This window comes from Atta cephalotes (genome assembly GCF_000143395.1).
Source record: "Atta cephalotes unplaced genomic scaffold scaffold00003, whole genome shotgun sequence".
Taxonomy (NCBI): domain Eukaryota; kingdom Metazoa; phylum Arthropoda; class Insecta; order Hymenoptera; family Formicidae; genus Atta; species Atta cephalotes.
The window spans coordinates 4,655,593-4,676,667 of NW_012130067.1; the positions used below are offsets into that span (position 1 = coordinate 4,655,593).

Here is a 21,075-nt window from a genome sequence, read left to right on the forward strand (position 1 = left end):
TTAAATTTGATGCGACAGCAAAGAATGATTTCAATTGGGATATTTTAATAAGGATACACACTCTGTCAAAAGATATTTTTATGCATGCGAGTATATTAATTTCATTATTCTTTTTCAACAACAATTATTTACTGTTCCATCGCGTTGAGAGCGCGATACATTAGTGTAGTTAATGCCAGATTTATCGGGGAATTAGCGTGTCCCGTCAACTATAATCCATCAAGTAGACTCGCAATAGATCTTGCCAACGCAACAATCTCACGACACGCTTCTTTTATGTCTCAATAACATATCCCATTAAGATATGCATAGGTACGCACAATCTTCATCGCAAAATAGTGCAAATATAATCGTAGAATGATGAAGATTTAATTGAATTGATTCTCTCTTCTCAACACAACTTTTCCTATCTCGATGAAAGGTTTGGGCAAACTGCTTAAAATTCTTTAACATCATACTTTCTTGTCTCACGCGCAATAAATCAAGATAATCATTTCATAAGAAATTCTGAACAACAATATGCCGTTATTATTATATCATGTTCTCGCGAATCACTGTATTTTCATAGTTTACGATACATTCATCATAAGAATTGCGTGCCACGTGATATAATTAATCAAGCGGCTTTAGCCTACAGGGTTGGCGCTAAGAAAAATCTCACTTATTTGCTCTATCTCATAATCATCAATCTAAGCGGTCCTAAAAAAACGCGTTATTAGCATCGATAATTTCGGAAGGAGAAGCGCATCATTTGATCATACCTCAATTGAGCGAGTTGAGTGGATGATCGATGATCTTTCGTGGCGCGGCCGATAGGAAATTTCGAGGCCGGTTAGATAACGGATAATCTCGTGATATATCGGTTAGCGATATTAAAAGCCGAAAAGGGCATGCATATTCAGGGCGCTGCTTACGTATTATCAGATTGGTGCTGGCAGGCGTTGGCGAGGAATCTTGACGCGCGATGTAAACCTGTCAGAGCTTGATGGATCACACCGCCGCTGGAAAAGAGGCTACGTAGCGAACGAGCCTTTTCCATCGTCTTCCGATTCACTGGCGCGCGGAACTGATTTGAATTTAATAGGGGGTTAAATTACTGTTTATTCGTTTCGCACTTACATGCTTTGCGATCTGTCGCGCGTTGCAAAAATCTTCACACGACCGCATTTCAAACAACAGTTATAACTGTTATGTAACTGTTATGTAACTTACTCGATTTTGTCCTCGATTTTGGCTGGATACTTTTCTGATGTGGAACGATCGTTTCGCGTTTCGTGTTTTGAGTTTCGCTCGGTCATCGATACAGAAGATTTTGATACATATTGTAGGAGGTACTTTCCACTTCCCGAACTAAGTTTTAAAAGACTTCCAGTTCTGATTTCACATATACACACATGTGCGCACGCGATGTTTTTCGCGAAGTTATATAGGGTGCTTTTCATTTGGTGACATAAGTCGACACAAGCATCATCTTATCTTTTTTAGCATTCGATGAATAACAAAAATAGAATGATATGGTAGATAGATTGGGTCGACTTGTGTCATTAAATTCATCAAATGGAAAATACCTAAAGAAATACCTTCATTCAATTCCCATGAAGATTCCTCCTAAAGAAGAATAAAATACTTCGGAAACAGAATTGAATATATTGTATGATTACAAATCATTGGAGGCATTACAGAGATTTATGAATCGCGAATACAGCAAAGGTATTTTTCTATGTTCTATATTTTTGACGTAGGAGGAATTTTTATATTTTCTACGCTTTTGGCAATATTTTCCTTTGAGTCTTTTTTATTTGTCAATATGGAAACATCAATCATTATTTTATTTTTAATTATGTAATAATGATTTTTATGTTGAATTCGTTCATTTTCAACATTTTCCTTAAACAAATGTCTCATTGGTTATTTTTTTTAGCTTCCGACGTGAGTAGTAGCTTCCGAATTCCATCTGTGATAGAACAAATGCTTCTCCAAATAAAGAGGTGGAGAAACAGAGAACAAAAACGAACTGCGTTGGTCGCAAAATATTAGCATGCCACTTTTAGCCGTGCGCTTCTAGCGAACAGTGTGTCGCAGCAACGTGCCTATTCCCGCACGAAACTGAAATATATAGGTACGCGGTACGCTGATACGTTGCATCGCACGGTTATATCCGCAATCGCGTCGCAGTCCACAGTGGATGAAAAAGGTTAGATAAATAGAGGCGGGCAGATAGAGTAAAGGATGCGACCGACTGCTCGTCGATGCGCCAAGCTATCTCGAGCTAAATCCCAAACCGTTTCCGTGAATTATTTCCGGCATTACGAAAAGTGGGACGGCGCACTTTAACCCGCACAACCTTGCTCCGTGCGCTTAATTAATCGTCCACCCACTGTCGCCTGCCCTTCTTTTTCTCACGTAAATTTATTGGCGTCTCGAGGCAGCGGCGGCGGCGCGCGGCGGTGGCCGCATCCAGAATCGCTTCCGAGACTTGCCTTCCGAACAAGGCGCCATTTATTTTTCGATATTCCGCCATGAGAAGAACACGCGTTCACGATTTATGCAAATCGATACTGCCGCCGTAACTAACGCGTATGCGTCGTACTCGCGAATATCGATATACCGTGTCTTTCGATTTACATCGACCATGAATCGTAATGCTTTTAAATTATACAGATATACGAGCTGTCCGCGTAAACTATATCGTTTTTTAAGACTGTTTTAAAAGTCCAATGGTAGTTTTACGGAAATTAATGAAATTTATGGTTATATACAGCGTTTCGAAAAATCTCGCATGTCGAAAAGACTTACTGATACATATCGCATGAATAACGATGAAAATCTGCGGAAAATGCAAGGGCTATTCTAGCGAACAGCGGTGACATTTTCTGCAAAAATTCAGAGACCGGGTCAATTCCGACTTAGAAACGCCCCAAGGGGTAAATCGGTTTCCACCATATTTACGGCGGTCCTTTTCAATGTGATTCGCTTTAATGGGGGTTATCCGGCCATGCTGTATAGAACCTTCAATCTGAAGGATGAGGAGATCTCAAAAGAATAATGGTTCTTGGCGAGTGAGTCCGTCCTTGTTCCGTTGTGTTCCGTATGCGCTTTTCTTTCCTACGACTTTTGTTGCTTGATGAGTCTCAAATTCGCTGTGTGTAAAATGTGAGTTTGTATTATCGAGTTGGTTCATGATATATGATTAATAAAGTACATATCTAGATCCATTTAGGTGTAGAAATCAATGGATACACATATATTTTTAATTCAAAATATTGCTTTAAAATGGAAACAATGTCTATATGTTCTATTTCACGTATGCAGGAAGTATCGAGAAATGAGAGACGACCGGACGGCGAGCGAGACGGAAGAGTTCCATGCCGATTCGCGCGCCCGTGAATTTGTCCGGTTGCGGACCGCGCGCCTGCCGAGTTGGCAACGAGACGAGGCCGCATATACACGCGCATTCATCATATGTTCCGGACAGCCGCGGCTAAGGCCGGCAATTTATGCGCGTTTTGATATTCTCACTCGCTTTTTTCGGTCTCGTATCGCGAATACATTACCGGAGGGAGCGGCGCCAGCGACGCCACGTAGATAACTTCTAACGCGGACGAGCGGCGACAACGAGCGCGTTGCACGAGCAACGACTCGTGCTCTAATAAATTTGAACCTCTGATCCTATAAAAATGCATTGGATCCACGGGAAATCTCCATGCTTCCGTAGTACATATTTGCACGTCGGGGTGAGCGAAGGGAAAACAATGTGAAAAGGAGAGCCGACAGGCTGGATTCCTGAGAAAATAAAGTTGATCGAGGTAATGCATACCGAATTGCGTTTTGCCTTCCGAAAAGTCTGTTTTCTTCGTGAAACCGAAGGAGACACAAGCCAAAATACAGAAAGAGTGGCCCGCAAAACGTTGACGATGATAACAGATAGAACCGAGGGAAAAGGATGCCATTAGATCGGAGGGTGTACCGGAAATAGAGGCAGCGAAGCGCGATACGACATATCGCGAATCTTCTGAGAAAGCGAGAGCAACCGGTGGATTCTTATTTCAATTTACAACGTAGTATATCATTCAAAAAGACTTAGACAGCAATACGTACGCGTTTTCTCATTGCGACCATGCAATCTGCGCGCATTCGCGTGGGAAACACACCGCACATCGTTGGTAACATGCCACCAAATTCCATCCGCGGAAGCTTTTCGTCCGGACCAAAAACGTTTTCTGCACATTTGTAACGGCTCGAGTAACCTTTGCGCATTTACAGAAGCGCGACCCTCCATAGGTACCGGCATCTCCACCGTCGTCGTCTCTTTTTCCCGTTGAATTCGCCCGCACCGCTCGACAGACTCCGTCGTTTCGGCGATCGCGTTCCGCAATTTATTTTCCACGCGTGGGTGCGCAGACCGGGTGCATCAAACGACCACCAAATTCGAGAGAGCGAGAGAGATACGGAGAACTCTGTGTATCCAATTGTACGTAACTAACTGAACAACTCGTCTGCCGAATCGCAATTCCTTGCATCCAACCACGTCTCACATTGAATATTCGCGACTGCCGTCAAATGGACATTCGCTAGAGTCTGGAATCGACAGGTTTCGGCTGGCCCACTAGTAATCGATTCGGCCACGGGCGAACCGGAAGCGCAGGTTTGGTTTTGCGAGAAACCGTCTCTAATTCGAATTTGTCGGTCATGTTTAATTCAGTCGTGATACCTATTTTACGTTAGCCGCAAAGATCTTCTCATGCTTGGCATGCCGAATGGTTATGGATACGATTCGCTAGGGACTATCCTAATTCGAATCACTACTTAGGAATCATGTTTAATTCAAGGGAATTTCGACCGCTGTGCGTGCGCTCGTCGACGTTTCGTGCAAGACGGTAATTTTGTATAACGTGCAATATATAATCACATCCTGCATACTACTCGCTATGTCTGGTTAAAATACACTGAGGCCTGGAATAAAGATAGGCTATAAAAACAGAGAGAGGAGGAGGAGGGAAGGAAGAGTAGGTCGTGAAATTATATTTACAGAAATAATATTTATTGACATGATACGTTTCTCAATCCATTAAAATCAATTAACAACTTGAAAGGGATACCGAAATTGATCAAATAGATCGTGATATGTATTTAACGATGAATTTCGCAAGATATAGAGCAAAAGTAACGGAGGCACACCTTGAAGGAAGACCATCATTAGTTAAGATCCGTTAGTAGCCTTGAGGGAATATCGAGGTTTATCAAAGCCCAATGCCTCAAGTGTTTAACGGTGAATTTACTCGTTCATCTCTGATCTCCGGTCGATTAATCGGCGCTTGTTTGAACGACCATTCGATCTAACATCTTCCGCGCACTACCACGAAACATGCGTGTGCTCTCGACAGCTTCTGTCTATCGTCCCGAGGGACAAGCTCGCGCCGGGCGGGCCTTCGCCATTACCTGTATATTGTGCGCCCACGTAGTAACCCTAAACGATATTACATCTGATGTAAAATCCAGCGATCCTGGTTACTGTCGATAACCTCATCTCGCCGTGTATAAGCGCATCTCTCGGATACTGGACAAGGAAAGAGGAACAAAGGGGCGAGAGATTCGAGGGAACAGAAGCCGGGACACGTCGACGAGAACACCAGGATTATGGGGTTGGCCATCGTCGGAGTCTCTCGACCCGCAGGAATGACCCGAGATTGAATTATCCGCCATCAGGAAGGGTTTTGACCTCGGCTATCGGTGGAAAGTTCGAGGGAGAGAGACTGCCCACTAATCATATACCCGAGGGATGAGGTCGAAAACTTGGGTAGGACAAGATCCGGGATATTGCTAGGAAGAAGAAAACAACCATCGTCGCGCGCGATCGTACACCGAATTGCGGCGTTGTCTTAAATCATCTCCATTGCTTCTATGGATGGTATTGCCAACCGTATGTGTTTGAAAGAACTACTATCTTCGCCATCCACTACGAATGTACCAAGATGTGAGAGAAGAAACTGGTGGAATCAGCCAAGAGAAAATAGAACGTTTTTTATCTCATCGCATGTTAGAACTCTCTTATATCAGCGTCGTAAAAATTTTATTCTTTTACATATCACGTATTCATTTTAAGTTTATATATATATTCAAAAAATGTTTAATTTGGCTAAAACATCATTTTTTCTTTATTTAAAATTTTTCAGGCAACGGTTTCACTTCTTTACATGTATTCATTTTAGACTCATATATATTTTATTCAAAAGATTTTTAATTTCGCTATCGTTCGTTATTTTTTATCATTTCTAGAAAAATCATTTGAGAAAACAACGAAAATCGATTTACAACTTAGAAATAAGAAACGTAAATGTAGTTTTTGTTGTATGATTGCATTTTATGATTCTAATTTCAAACTGCAGGCATATGCATTCCCGGCGGTTTCGTCTGTGAACTGTTTATATACGCGGTCTGTTAATGCAATATTGCGATTGCTATTTAATCCCAGCGAACGATCCTCCGTATACGGATTGCATCTTGTGGCTGACCTCGTTGGACGATGAGGCGAGACGCGCGGTGGCGGTTCAAAGTCCTGGTCGAGTTCGGACGTTCGTACTCACCGCAAACATTCCGCAGGCCCGAGGTAACAGATGTTCTATATCGTAGTACCGTCAGATTCGTTGGCGTCAGATTTACTGGTTATAGGGATCTCTGCAGATGTGTGGCGGAAGCTGCATACCGATCTGATTCTATGACGTCATAACGACGAACCGTTTGTGGTTTGCACAAGGTCGAGACACAGACTGTCGGATATCGGGATCCTCGGTCAAGGATTATCAACCGTCTAATGCTGCGGCTGCGATCATCATCCGCAAACCTACGACCTGCTTGAATATAATTGACTACACCGTTGTCATTGTAAATCCTGTCAAGCGGCTGACGGCCGCTAGTCGCTTTCCTACGTGAAATTGGCAAAATATTGTAACGATGCCAGTCATGTGTTAATATTAGCCCTCGCACCATGAGCCTTCGTACGTTTGCGCACTTAAAGCGGTTCCGTTACATTTGCATGTATTTCAGGTAGTTATTTTAAGCGAAACACAACAGATCACTCGGCGAAGCGAGAGAACAAATGGAATTAACTCCGCTACTGATTGAAATATCATCTACGATAGAGAGAGTTATGCATGATTTCGAGTTTTTGGTGGTTTGTACGATAATCTAGGGATGAATAAATCATGAGTATTTTAATAGCGTAAGCGCATATCGTCGGCGAATAATTTACTGATAATTCGCGTGCATATTGCCACGAAACGATATGAGCCGCGTTTAAATCGTCAATTACCGATTATCATTACCCATCATCCAAGTACCGACTAGAAATAATCCGTAGAAATAAATTTCAGTTCTCATCTCCTGCCGATTTATCTGAATTTTCAGTATTTATATTTGAGAAAATGCACGATTGTCATGAATTAGATTTCGTCGTGATCGATCGAGAATCTCGTTATTTCTACGCGCAGTTTCATGTTCTCCTAGAAATCCAAACGTGAAACGAGGGTAAGTTCTGCAGACGATCTGGGCGGCTCGGGCCATCTGGTGCGCTTCTGGCGGGTTATTATCGCGGTGCGATCAACCCTATCCGCGCGTACGTGCGCACGTTTCCACGCAGCCCTCGTGGGCCCATCCCCTTATCGGGCGCAATAATGGAAACTACGTCGTCGATTCTATTTTCTCTCCCTCGGGAACCGCGGGCGACCCGCGCCCGCCCTCCGGTACCAGCATACGCGACTCCGGCGGGCCACGGCGTTGGGTACAATAATGGTTATTTATTAGCGCTAAATCAAATGCGTTAGCGTGTGGCTGCACGGACGCAAAGCCAATATATATGATAATGATGATAATAATTCCGGAAGTGCCCGCTTTGCGCGATCGACGATTCTCCAAATCCCACCGCAAAGGCTTCGAAAGGAGGAAAGAAATATTCGCCATGAAAAGAGTCAATCACTGTTCTGTCGATTTGAAGTTAAAAATAAATCTAGGAAGATATAGAAAATAAAATGTGATTACCCGAGGGAATAGGAATGATGGTTATTCTTTGTTACATGATATCACGAAATGTTCTCTATCCCTCTGAGATGGAATTATCCGTATGCGTTTAATATTTAGGAGATAGAAATAATTTCGGAAGCTAAACGGAGTGTGCGTCAGCATCGAACAATAATTGATGATAGTCTGCAATAACGGGAGATTTACTCCATTACCGTTAATTATACGACGGTTACCACGTCATTCTATCCCTACCGTTATCGAACCAAAGTCTAGTTTCGATATTGACGTAAAGTGCACCGGTATACCGTTAATATCATCGTGAGTTCTGAGTTTCGGCAAAGCTGTAATTGTAGCGAAACCGCGAAAGCAAAGGCATTCCTTCGGCGAACCAAACCACTTCCAGTCGTGCGCGGACAAAAGGCAATCTCCGCGCTCCCGTCCGATAGCCATTGTACGTTGTTGTTAGAAACATCCAACTCGTCCGTTCCTGCAATATAATCCAGCGCGCGGATGGTCGCCGGTTTAACGTCCGCATGTGTTTTGTATGCAAAATACGTAAAGTGCATGAAGTACTCGACGCGACACGAGGCAACGCGGCGCGACGCGCAAACCGGACGAAAGAGACGAGAGGAGGAGTAGCACCTTTTGCTCCTTCTAGTGGGATCCCCCCCTATGGTCATGTAAAGGGCGACAACCTGTCCGATGCAGATTGCGCCCGCAACATTCGTCACCGCCCCTCACCCGCTCTCGCGAAGCCGGTCCTGGTCTTGGATGGCGACGTGTAAACACGGTGATGTAATAGCAAGCAGCGTGTGGTCCTGGTCGGGTTAGTATTGTGTGTGCATACTGATGTTTCATTAGCCCACTGTTCATGCCGCTCTCGTACTGTCAATCAAGTGCTCCACCCTGCGGCTGCTCCTCAGTTCGAGCGAAGCCACTAGCGAACTCCCAATGTCGCCGTTAGGATTCGCTTTATAAGGGGATTACAATTATCCGATGTTTGATTAACCCCTATCCAGGGCATTGCAATCTGCTTAGGGCGCGTTACAGCAATCTGAGCGATTGCGAACGTCGTCGCCGGTTGTGGCGCGATCCGCGGTATAATTCGTTGGGATGCAATTTGCCACGGGCTCACTGGCCTCCGAAATTGGAATCCACCTAATCCGCGGCAGCGCCACGATGGATTTTCAAGGTGTGTCTAACGCAGCTGCCGCGCGGGAGAAACTGATCAGACTCGTACTCGTCGACCGGCGCAAATCGCGCCGATGGGGTTGCTTTGCAAAGGGATTAAAATCACGCAGTGTTTGATTGCCCCATGGCAAGAGTTAGGACATACCATTAAGATCGATATCGTCTATATACGAGAGCAGATCTCGGATGAACAGTTGAATTAACATTGATGTTAAACCAACTGCTCGCATAACTGTCGAACGTTGCGATTGTCGCCAATGGACATGGACATGGACATGATTCTGTTCCGCTTGTAATAGCCAAGTCCTAGCGCGCATTTCCGCAAATATCAATAAAGTTAGCCTACGTTGGCATAAACAGGCACCAACTGATTGCTCTATCACTATATTTATATTTCACGACACTTTGAAATTTAAATAAAGCTCTTTGAATCGTAGCTCTTTGAAATGTTCCGCGGAGTGGGTTTGCTGCAGTAATAATCGGCTATTGGAATCGTTTTATAAAGGGATTACAATTACTCGATGTTTGATCACCCCTTCGAGCTTGCAATCTGCTTGAAGTTGCATTACATATTCAAGTGATATACGCAACAGAAACTCGTGCGATAGTACAATAACATAATAACCCCATTATTGCGGCATTGATCGTACTTTACAATTATCCGCGATACATGTTCTCGCGTGCAGAGACAATAAATTTTACATTTTTAATCAATGAAACATTTTTAATAAATAAGACATATGAAACGGTTGTATGTTGATTATCCTTCATGTTAAAATTAACATCGAATGGTAATTATTTCGTAAAATATTTACTTAATATTAGTTTATTTGCAATTTTATAGTAAAAAGTATTATTAGACACATTTGTTTATTATCATATTATTCTGCTCGGGTATAATATTTCTACCGCTTAAGCGGACAGTAGAATTTGCTATACCGACAACACGGGCTTTCTATGTACGACTTTAAATTTGCGGAATGAAATATAAAATGTAGAGTTGTTCCAGTTGCGTTAAAAAAAACGATGAAACATGGCTTGTATTGTAGCACGTGTAGTTCTATATACTGCAATAAGAACGCTTGAAATAGTTTGCATTGTATGTTCCGCGTTTAAAAAATAACGTTATTTGTTGTATGTTTTTATGAATGAGCATGTTGTAAAATTTGTTTGATTGGAATATAAATATCGCTTTCTGGGCTTCGGAAGCGTTAATGTTCGATCGATTTCTGAAACGGATTCGGGAACGTTAATATTCGATCGCAGTTGCAAAATGGCTAATTTATTATAATTTAATATAAATGAGCGCATCGTGGAATAAGACAGATAGCAACAACAATATTTGTTTTTGATCTAGCTAGATAGTGATTGTTGGAATATCATCAGCTCTCGATTGCTTTTGTTGAACTTCGCAATTGAGTTCTTCGCCTGCGGCTCCCCTGCGGATCGGTGGTTCTATCGCACTCGAAAGATCGTTATCGCTTTGTTCACTCCGCTTTACATAAGAGAATTAACATTATCCGCCGATTGATTTTGCATTTACAACATGACTCGCTTCAATTACGTGCACTCACGTGTTTACGCTGAGCAAACCTGGAGGACCAAACCCCTAAAAAGAAATTAAAAATAAATTAATTTTGATTATAATTATGTTGATTTATCTTTCATTCTGTTTATTGACATCTATTTCGTTTTATTTTAATACTTAATACTTAATGGCTAACAAATTCTTTCGAACATTACGAATCAATTACCTTTTAATCAGCATTTAATAAAACCGGATTAAAGTTGTTTTTGATAACATAAAATCGCTTTATAAAGGGATGACAATTATTAATATATGATTATATTGTCGCATGATACAAGTTAGTTTAGATATTTAAATTATGCGAACTATCATGATAACAATGCATTCAAAATATTTTGTTTGAACATTTGCAATTATATCATGATACGCTTCGTATATTGTATCAAATAAAGTGTCAATTTTCCCATCCGCATTTATTCGCAAAGTGATATGGAAATGAGATGAATTATTATTATAATTATATGTTACATTTTATATATTGCGATGCATCTTTATTAAAGAAAATAAATTACATTCTTAATTCGCATCATTATCGTCACATCCATTAGCTTGTTTAATCTCTATCTAGAATTGTGTGAGAGTTAATAGAAACGATATTAACTTTTATATCCTAATATTTTTGGTGTGTGAATACGTTTGCGGAGAAAATATATCTCGCCGCCGTGTTGTTTTCTCTGAGATAAGTGAAAATTTACTGCGTTAGAAACATTTTTCGTCCCTCTGCAGTGCGAAAAATCCGCGCGACCTCCCTCTCAACGCTGCCGAAAAAGGGCGAGGATTAGTAGCCGCGGGACATTTTGTGCAGGTCGTCTATCTGATCATCCTCAAAAACGGATCTCTCTACTATAGGGATGCGCGTCGTGAGGGGTCAGTTCTGTGCGAACGAGTTCTGTGCGCGAAAGGGGGTAGGGCAATGGTTTGTGCAACGTGTGTGATTACGTTGGCAATTACTCCCACCCTCGCAACTCAGATCGAGGTGGCCGCCCTCGCTTCCTCTCTGCCTTCACCCTGTCGGCCTCACCCGGCGGAAGGGTTGTAACTCGTTATTAGCGAGGAACGGCAGCGGTGGAGGGGGAGGTGATTACAGCCCCCGAAGTAGATTCGCCGACGATGATAAACGCAAGTCTGCAGATCCGATCGCGGGCTAACCCTTCTCTCTTTCTCTCTCTCTCTCTCTCTCTCTCTCTCTCTTCCCGCGCTTGCCCTTTCTCTTTCTGCCTCTTTTTTACCATTCTCTGTATACCAATTCTCTTGACATACCTTTGCTTTTTAAGTTTGAATCTTGATGAGTAATCTAAGAAATCTTGATTAGTGATCTAAGAAATTCTAAAAGTAATAGACCGCCCTACTCTTTCTCTGTTCAACGCCTTTTTCTGCTAAAACGTTTTTGATAAATATCTGCATCATCCGCAGTATAGCACGATAGAGGCGAAAAAAGATTTAATTAGATTGCGAGAAAAGATAATTTAAATACTTCAATCCAACACTTGGCATTGAACTTTGCATGCAAAAAAGGGACATATACAGGGCAATGAATCTAATGATGGACTTATTGTGAATTTATTAGACATTGATGGGGAATTGTGTATGATATTTGTGCTCCACTTCGAGTTTTACTTTAAAATATTAAACTACAATTTTAGCTCATAGAAACGAGAGAAAAGGAATTATTAATTATATGATATTAGTTTTACGAAAGTTGTACATTTACAATCTGTCCGTCGAGTGTATACGTGCCACGATCCCATGCTTGTTAGGAGATTTAGCAGCAACGATGAAAGATTTCGAGAACACGAGACTAGCGCGAAGAAGGGAAATCCCAGAGCCAAATGAATCAGGGATTCGCAGGCGGAGAACAAGTGGGGGTCAATAAGAAAGGAAAGTTCTCAAGGAGCAGTCAGAGAGACAGAGAAAAGTAGAAAAAGAGAGAATAGGTCTGTCGAGCGGGGATTCTTTCATATACCATCCAAGTCCAAGTCCCGTCGAGAACGCGCCATAGAAAAGCCCTGAAGAGCCCTCTAAAAATGAGTGCCTCCCACCCCGCGCGTGCAGGAAAGGTATTAGGGGGTCGACGATGGGCGGGCGGCGGTGGTGACTGCAGCAGCACGCTGCGCCGGGTGTAGCGACGGTAGCCGTACGCGTGGAACGAAAAGATAACGCAATTTATTTCAGGCTTTATTCATCCTCTTTCATTCTCTTCTCTCGCTTGCGCCGCACGGTCCGGCCGCGACGAGGCAGTGAAAATTCTCCGCGTTTTCTTTTTATTTCCCTGTCTCTCTCTCCTCCTTTTTCGATCTTTTTTTTTGTCGCCTGCCTCACTCTTTATCTGCGCTACCACCATCGTTTCTGATGCCGATACGCTTGTCGACGAGGATATTTTAATGTGCGCGCGGTACGCAGGCTTTATCGCGAACGATGGATTTCGTAGTCATTCTGATAAAATCGATAACGGGTAAGCTAAAACCGATAGTTCTTTTCGATAATCTTTTCGCATAAGAGTATGAAACGAAAATCTGCTTTAGAGAACTGAGAAACAATTTCTTCCTTTGCTTTTCCTCTTTTTAAAATTTTTAATAAATCATTAATATTATTTAATATAATTTATTATTATTTAATATGATTTTTTAAATAAATAATATTAATATTATATTAATTATATTAATAAATAATATTAAAACAAAAATATCACGTGCCAGTACTGTGTCGCATCTGTAAAAGTAACGTATCTGTCAAACGCAGTAGATGTTCACGTATGTATGTGAAAACGTCGAAATAAACAATTGAATTGTGCAAAGGACCAATTGAAATGCTTATTATTATTGAGGTCGAACTATGACTGTTGCAATATCAAACATGAACTGTGAGAGAGCTGTCAACTGGTGCGGCGGCGGTCGCGCAATAATTCGCTTTCCGACCAATCCCTATTTTATATCGCTGCGACGCTGCGCCAGCATTACAAATGCCAACACCATTTTGCGCAACTTGACTTTGACATTGTCGACTTGTAACAAATATCGCTTTACAATCCAAATATTTTTCTCCGATGAGTTAAAACATTTTTTTATATTCGCATTTTACCTCAATTTTCAACGTTATATTTAAGCATGATATTTAACTTGCACGGAGCGATATAATATCGTTTTATATATTCATCTCTTTTGTGAATTATTTCAATTTCAATTTATCTGATAAAAAAGGATTAAGCGACGTGTCATACAAAATCAATTTTGGATTTAAAAATAGATGCCCAATTTTTCCTATTCATCCAATAACGACGAAATATTGGATCTTTTATGTGTATGTATGGAAGCGAACGACAAAAATATTTTCTGAAAATGGACCTCTATTATAGGTAGAATCGTATATTATAGATATCCGAATCATTTTGACGGAATGACTCTCTGAGTGACGCGCTATGATTCTGTACAACTTGATCAATTATAAGGAGAGGATATCGTGCTACCAATTAAGCAAGTTCATAGTTCGCTGTGAGGAACTATCAAGGCGTTCATGTTCTTACTAACTAAGAAAGGCGACAGACAGACGAGGAGGAAGGGAGTATGAGAGAAAGCTAGAATGATGTTTCCACTTCGTGTTTCTGATACGTGATCCACAAGGAGTAAATCTGATCCAAATCTGGTACAACTGTATGATGGCGATGCATTAACTTAATGAGCCTTTAACTAAATTGAACTGTTATACTAATAGAACTGTTTACGGAGTTTAGACGATCTCTTGTCGCTGTTGAATCATCAAATTTCACGTTAATGAATATTTTCACGAATTTTTTTACTTATTAATATTTAATTTATATTACAAATTAACAGCGTTACTTTAAGTATAATACTAAATTGATGAACGCGCGTATCGATCGACTGATCAAAGTGTCACCCGTCACCCTTACACATTTTCTTAAGCGCCCGTAGGCCCCTATTATCTAGATTAAAATATGCGATAATCAAATTCCGCGAAGTAAACGATCATGTAAGTGTGACAGCGAGAATAGATACGATAAATAGAGGAATAGAAAAGGAGAGAAATAGAGACAGAGACGCCCGAGAGAGGGTTGATTAATGAGAAGGGCGTGACGTGGCGGTGCGCCGCGCACCAGCCACGCTTTGCCCCATTTCATCTCCGCTTTCACCCTCTCTTACGTTTCTCTTTTGGACTCTCTTTTTGCTCCCTTTCTTTTTCTCCCTTTGCTTCGTCATATCTATGTTATACTTACTTTGTCAACGAAACTACAACCCTACTCCTCTTCCGCTTCTTTTCCACTCTTTGCACGCCGTTCCGCCTAGACCGACTGATATTTCTATTTCAACCTTCGTTGCTCTCTTGAATTTTCACATTGCTACACTTTTACGCAATTACGTTCCGCAATAGTGCTCCGCCCTATACTTTTCCTCTCTCTGATTCTGCGGTTGCAAACGATCCCTCGAATTCCTCTTCGACCAGTCGTTCATTCACGTTTGTCGGTTTATTAGGCAAACGGGTCGGAAAGCAGCGGGTTATTATCAAGACTATTTCTGCAAAATCCTCACCCTTGCATCTTCGGTACGGCGGCACTCCGTTCGCATTCTGAGAACTTTCTCCGGCTGATTACCCTCGCCTCCCATATCCGCAGCCTATCCCCAGTTACCCTGCTAGTCTAGAATCTATAATCGAGGTAAAATATGAATTCGCACGCACCTGGCAACCTTCGATCAGAACTCGTGCCACCAGGGAGGGTGAAATGAAATCGTAATCGTAGCCATAGTAATGCTTGGTTCCTGCACGTGTTCCGAAAAACAAAGTACGGGAATCTCGATACTCTTAGATTTCAGTCAATGATGTCGCACAGAGAACATTAATAGCACGTTAACTCAAAGGGAGACTTCAACCATAATACCAATATATCAACCATGCTTCCTTAAATAATGCTCCATTTGAAGCCCCTTAAACTATAAAATCCACCACTGTTCTTGGTGAATTCGATTAACGACACGAACGACAGGTATCGGACGCATGCCATGATCGATACTTCGGGAAACCTGGAAAGTTTGCACAATGCCCGGCGGCACTCGCACTGGGACTTTCGGTTTCGAGAAGAGTGTATTGTCGTGTCGAGGTCCGGCGAATCCGCAAGCGGAGTAGACGAGTTCCAAACATGTCAATTCTGTCAAGAGCCGCGGCCGAGGTGGTCGAGTATGTGCGCATACACACGCCTAGTTTGACCCCTCCTCGCTTGAACCAACTCCTGACAGACACGAAGGATAGAAGACGCGTTTCACACTGGATAAAAGGTTCTCGAAACGCGTCAGCAGGTTCTATCCCACGCGATGATCGTGCCTTGACCGAAGAGCGATTGCGAATCTAGACTCTAGAGACACTCGATCCCCTTCTTTTTTTTCCTCTCCCTGTATCGTATTACCTTGTCTTGAATTTTGTTGCCATCTGTATCTTCGATCGGAAACAGGTTTTTATTTAAACTAATATTTTAACTAATATTAATATTATTTTAACTAATATCAATCTTGGCTCCAACGAATAAATCCAAGGATAGATGTAAATCAGTTATTGCGAGTCAACACAGGTTAGACATGTGTAAAATCGTATACTTTATTTTTGAGAAAAATTGACAAACGTTTCAATTCTTTTGATTGGGTCTTCCTCAATATAAAAATAAAATCGGTGACGTATAAATTTAATATAAAAGATGCAATGCAAAGCAAATTGGAGTATCGTTAACATATATTCATAATAACACTGTCATATCTAACAAAATATTCAAATCGAACAAAAAATTTACATATAAAATTGTTAACGATGACCTGTGAGATAAGACATGTTAACACAAAGACATTCAGAGAGTATGTGAGAGATCAAGATTGAATATCATAATCATAGGTATAAATCATAGTGATAAATAAATACAAAATATATATAACATGATAATAAATAAATACAATACATATATGTTTTATACAATAAATTAGAGAAGTAAAATATCAAATCTTTGTGATTTTAAATCGATTTTGGTATATAATGGATCTAGAAAGTATTTTCTCACATAGATCGTTAACATTTTATACATAAATTTTTTGTTCAATTGATTTGAGTTATAATAACTTATTCGACTTTATTAAATTACAGATAATCTGAAATGTAAGATTTGAATATTTTGTTAGATATAACAGCATTATAATCATTTCATGAATATATGTTAACAATATTCCAATTTGCTTTGCATTGCATTTTTTATATTGTTTTTATATTAAATTTGTACGTCACTGATTTTACACTAAGAAATACCCAATCGAAAGGATTGAAACGTTTGTCAATTTTTCTCAAGAAATAAAATATATTCACACGCGTCTAACCTGTGTTGGTTCGCATTGGCTGATTTACATCTATCCTGAGTTTTATTTAGTTCGGTGGCGCAGTCAAAAAGTAAGTACTCCATGCGCGTGCGCAAAATAAAAATGTCTCTTCAAAGAATATTAAAAATGATTCGTATAACTCATAACAGTTCATATGAATCACAAAAGCGTTGCAATATGTCTTACTGTTACCGGGTAATTTGTTAATTTTAAACAAAAGTTCTTGACATAATATGTTTCTTTGCATATTATATAAAACGAAATCTATTTGATCGCTTGCACCATGCATCGCGCAGAATGTATCTCATTTTTCAAAGTCAGCGCTGTGGATACCGCACGCAGCGAGATGGATCGTAGGAAGCTAAAAAGAACGCTTTTGCAATTGAAATTACCGCGATGGAGAATATTTTTGCTACGGATGCGGCACCTTGCCTCAGGCTCAAGGGATTAAAATAATAATAACGTTGGAAATTGGACACGGCCGCAGTGGCAGTACCCTCATAATCTTTGGTGGCCATATGCCGGTGTCAGCTGGAACGAAGCCAGACGAATGTAAAAAATGATCGCGCTCCTAATCTGCCATTGTGCGGACTGAGTTGGGCCCCGTCGGCCTCACTTTATTCAATTGCAACTCTGGCTCTCTTTATGGTTTCACATTTCCTTTCGTGCACGTGATAGGGAGAGATCGTATTGGTTCTGCACGTGCTCTAGGATTCGCTTGGATGTCGATAAGCACTGCATAAATCTGCCATAAAGATCATCTGTGAACATAAGGAACGATTGCGCGGCTTCGTATCGATCTCAATGAAAATCATGCGCGGCAGGTTAAATTTACAGTATATATATATATATATAAATTTTTCAAGAATAACCATCGATTTTATAATATTCTCGAGATACCGTCGGAAATATAATATCACATCAAGATTTTGTATCTTAGCAATCTCGTAATCCAATCGCATTTTTCTCACGAGAACGCAAAAATACATACATATTATACATATTTCCGGCTGAGCTTATTAAACTTTGAATAACATCAACTTTATATCGATTCATGAGAATGCGAAGTGATCTCAAAAGCTATCCTGGTAAGAATAAAATTTCTAAAAATCTCTGGTTGCTCATACAGTTATCTCACCTTTCATCCTTATTTGCTTTTCAGCGAAAACTCTATTCAGCGTTCAGTAACTCATAATCTCTATTGTCGTGATTTATATTCAACCATCGATGCGGTTTGCTTCTTTGTTAAATTTTATATGACTCTCATTTATTGTCGAATGCTACTATTTGCAAAGTTTGTGGAAGAGTAATTTATACATTCAGATTAGTGAAAAGAAGTCAAAATATATATTTGAAAATATGAAACATTCTCATGAGCGTTTAATCTTTTTTTCGTTATTTAGCAATATTTTGAATACAAAAGAAAAGAGTCAATTGAATTTTTGATAAAATTCATTTCCCGAACGATACATATAATACATACATATACTGGAAGAAAAATACAGTATAGAGAAAAGCTCCCTATTATGAGATAGGCGTCTAATATGAAATAGCGGCGTTTTCGCTAAACTAATAAACGCTATCTATCTTGGTTCCACTGAAATTATTGTACACATGAATTTATTGTTCTTAGATTGGAAACTATTTAGTAGAAAATTCATTATTACATGCCTGTAGTCGTTGCAAAAAAAGATTTTCGAATTTGAATGTCCTTAAGTTTCGTTGAGATGAGCTTTTAAACCTTGTTTATTATTTAATAAGTAAATATTTGGCAATAAATTCTTCATGTAAGATCATATTAATAGAAAAACACGTGAATGTTGAATTGCTTAATTATAGAAGTTAGATTTGATGATCGTAAAACCGTAAGGCGTGAAAATCATAATATGAGATACTCGATGTATTTCTAATATGAAATAACCTATGCTTCTATATGTCATAGTGAAAATCGTCGCTGAAGTATAAATGTTATTGTATAATAATAAAAAAAAATAATCGAAATAAACATTGAGTACCTGTTTCTGCGATGCTTGGTTCCAACTACCTGAAGACGAATTAGCTAAGTGCAATGCATCGCATACTCATTTTGCACGTGCACTGTGTTTATTTGTATTTTAGAAACATTAAATCAAGTTTTTTAATTACATTATATTTTACGTTTTATTATCGATTTTTTGAGATTTTTCTTATATTAGGAAACACCATTTTTTGACTTTGCGATTTGCTCATTTTTTACATTTCTTTAATTTATAAAAAAAAAATAAAATTTGAATTAAATTTTATACAACATTATCTTAAAGCTTATTAAATTCCCTTCAAAATGACCTATTATTTTTTTTAATTCTGCCCATAATTTTCTAACATTTATCCAAAATAAACTCGGTAATAGGGGCCTTTCTTCTATTGATGAGATATACATAGTAAAATTGCACTAGGATATAGGAAATGAATTTTCCAGAAAGTCAGATTATTTATTGCTTGGACCGAAGCCGGATGTTTTGCAAACAGCGATTAAAGGTTTTCGAGGGAAATGCATTTAGATGCAAAAACGTGTACACAAGACTAGAGAATTGGAGCATGACGCGGACATACAATATATAGAGAGGATTTAAAGAGCGAATCGTTCTCTCTCGTTACATATTGAGATCCATAAAGTTGGTAGGGTTTAAATCAACAGTGTCAATGGCTTGGCTCAAAATGGCATATTCCAAATTTATCTCAGATGAATGTAGAAACTAAAACAATGTTTCCTCAAAGTAATTTATAGCTTCTCGTTTTAGCCTTATAAATAGCTCATTAACTAATTACTCTTATTTTCGTAAGACAATGACGTGTATATGCTTCTATAAAAACACACACACACACACACACACACACACACCACACACACACACATTTCGCTAACTATAAAAAATAGTCCGAATAATTATTTAGGACAGGTCTGTCGAAATTGAACTTCGGAGCCAAAATGCAAAGCCATTGACGCAAAAAAATTCAATGTGAGATTTCGGGGATTGTAAAGTGTTGATACGCATCTGAGTGATGCTTATCAATACTTTATAATTCTTGAAATCTTATTCACCTTTTTTTATGACTTTGCGTTTTATTGGAGCTTAAATTGGACAAGTTTGATTTAAAAGGATTTAGGGCTCTTGAATAAACAGAATAATTTATATGTCTGTATATTTGCAATGACAATTTCTGCTTCCATGACTCTCAGTTTTTGTAAGCCCTTCTTTTTTATATTAGATACAATGGCCTCGATAGCAAGATTTGTAACGATCCTAGGTCGCAGATATCACCCTCTTGTGGTGTGCTTAATTAAGAAATACTGTAAAGGTATTAGGCCGTTGCCGGAACCACCGAATTCAAATGGATGGTTTCCGCGACTAGGGTCGTTAGAGCGTTATCACGCACCGTTAACAACCTCGATTAGCGATTGTATCGTCCCTCGAAGTTTCAGCGCACGTTCTTATGGGAATGCGTTGCAAGTAATTTACGATAAGTAGGCAGTGTGTTTGCGCACGTACGCCTCGTGGACGTCTTTTAATGGCGGTAAATTACACGATGGTAAATATTTGTCGGAGAACTCAGCGGTGGCGGTAACGGCGCCGTACGTTTCTCCAGCGCATCAATATTGAACGATTAATTATTTATATTATGCATGTATCATATATAATTAATTAAGCAAATATTGGCACGAGATGCAATCGAAAATAATGCAACAATTATCGAATAATTATGCGAGATGGCGAAACTGTAAAGCCGCAGAAAGTTCTAATTGCAACCGTTTAGCGAAATGTTGTGAAAATGATCGTACAAATAGTGTTGATTAGGTTGACTGTGTGTGTGTGTGTGTGTGTGTGTGTGTGTGTGCGTGTGCGTGTGTGTGTGTGTGTGTGTGTGTGTGTGTGTGTGTGT

At 39.9% G+C, this 21,075-nt stretch overlaps 1 protein-coding gene across 1 annotated transcript in view; it reads left to right on the top strand.

Annotated features, from left to right (window-relative positions):
- Positions 1–8,787: 8,787 nt before the first annotated feature.
- LOC105625753 (semaphorin-2A) overlaps positions 8,788–21,075 on the top strand; it is a 51,719-nt gene continuing 39,431 nt past the window's right edge. The window contains exon 1 of the mRNA XM_012207073.1: positions 8,788–8,842. Coding sequence (XP_012062463.1) covers positions 8,788–8,842 — 55 coding nt within the window. The remainder of the gene's footprint in view (positions 8,843–21,075) is intronic.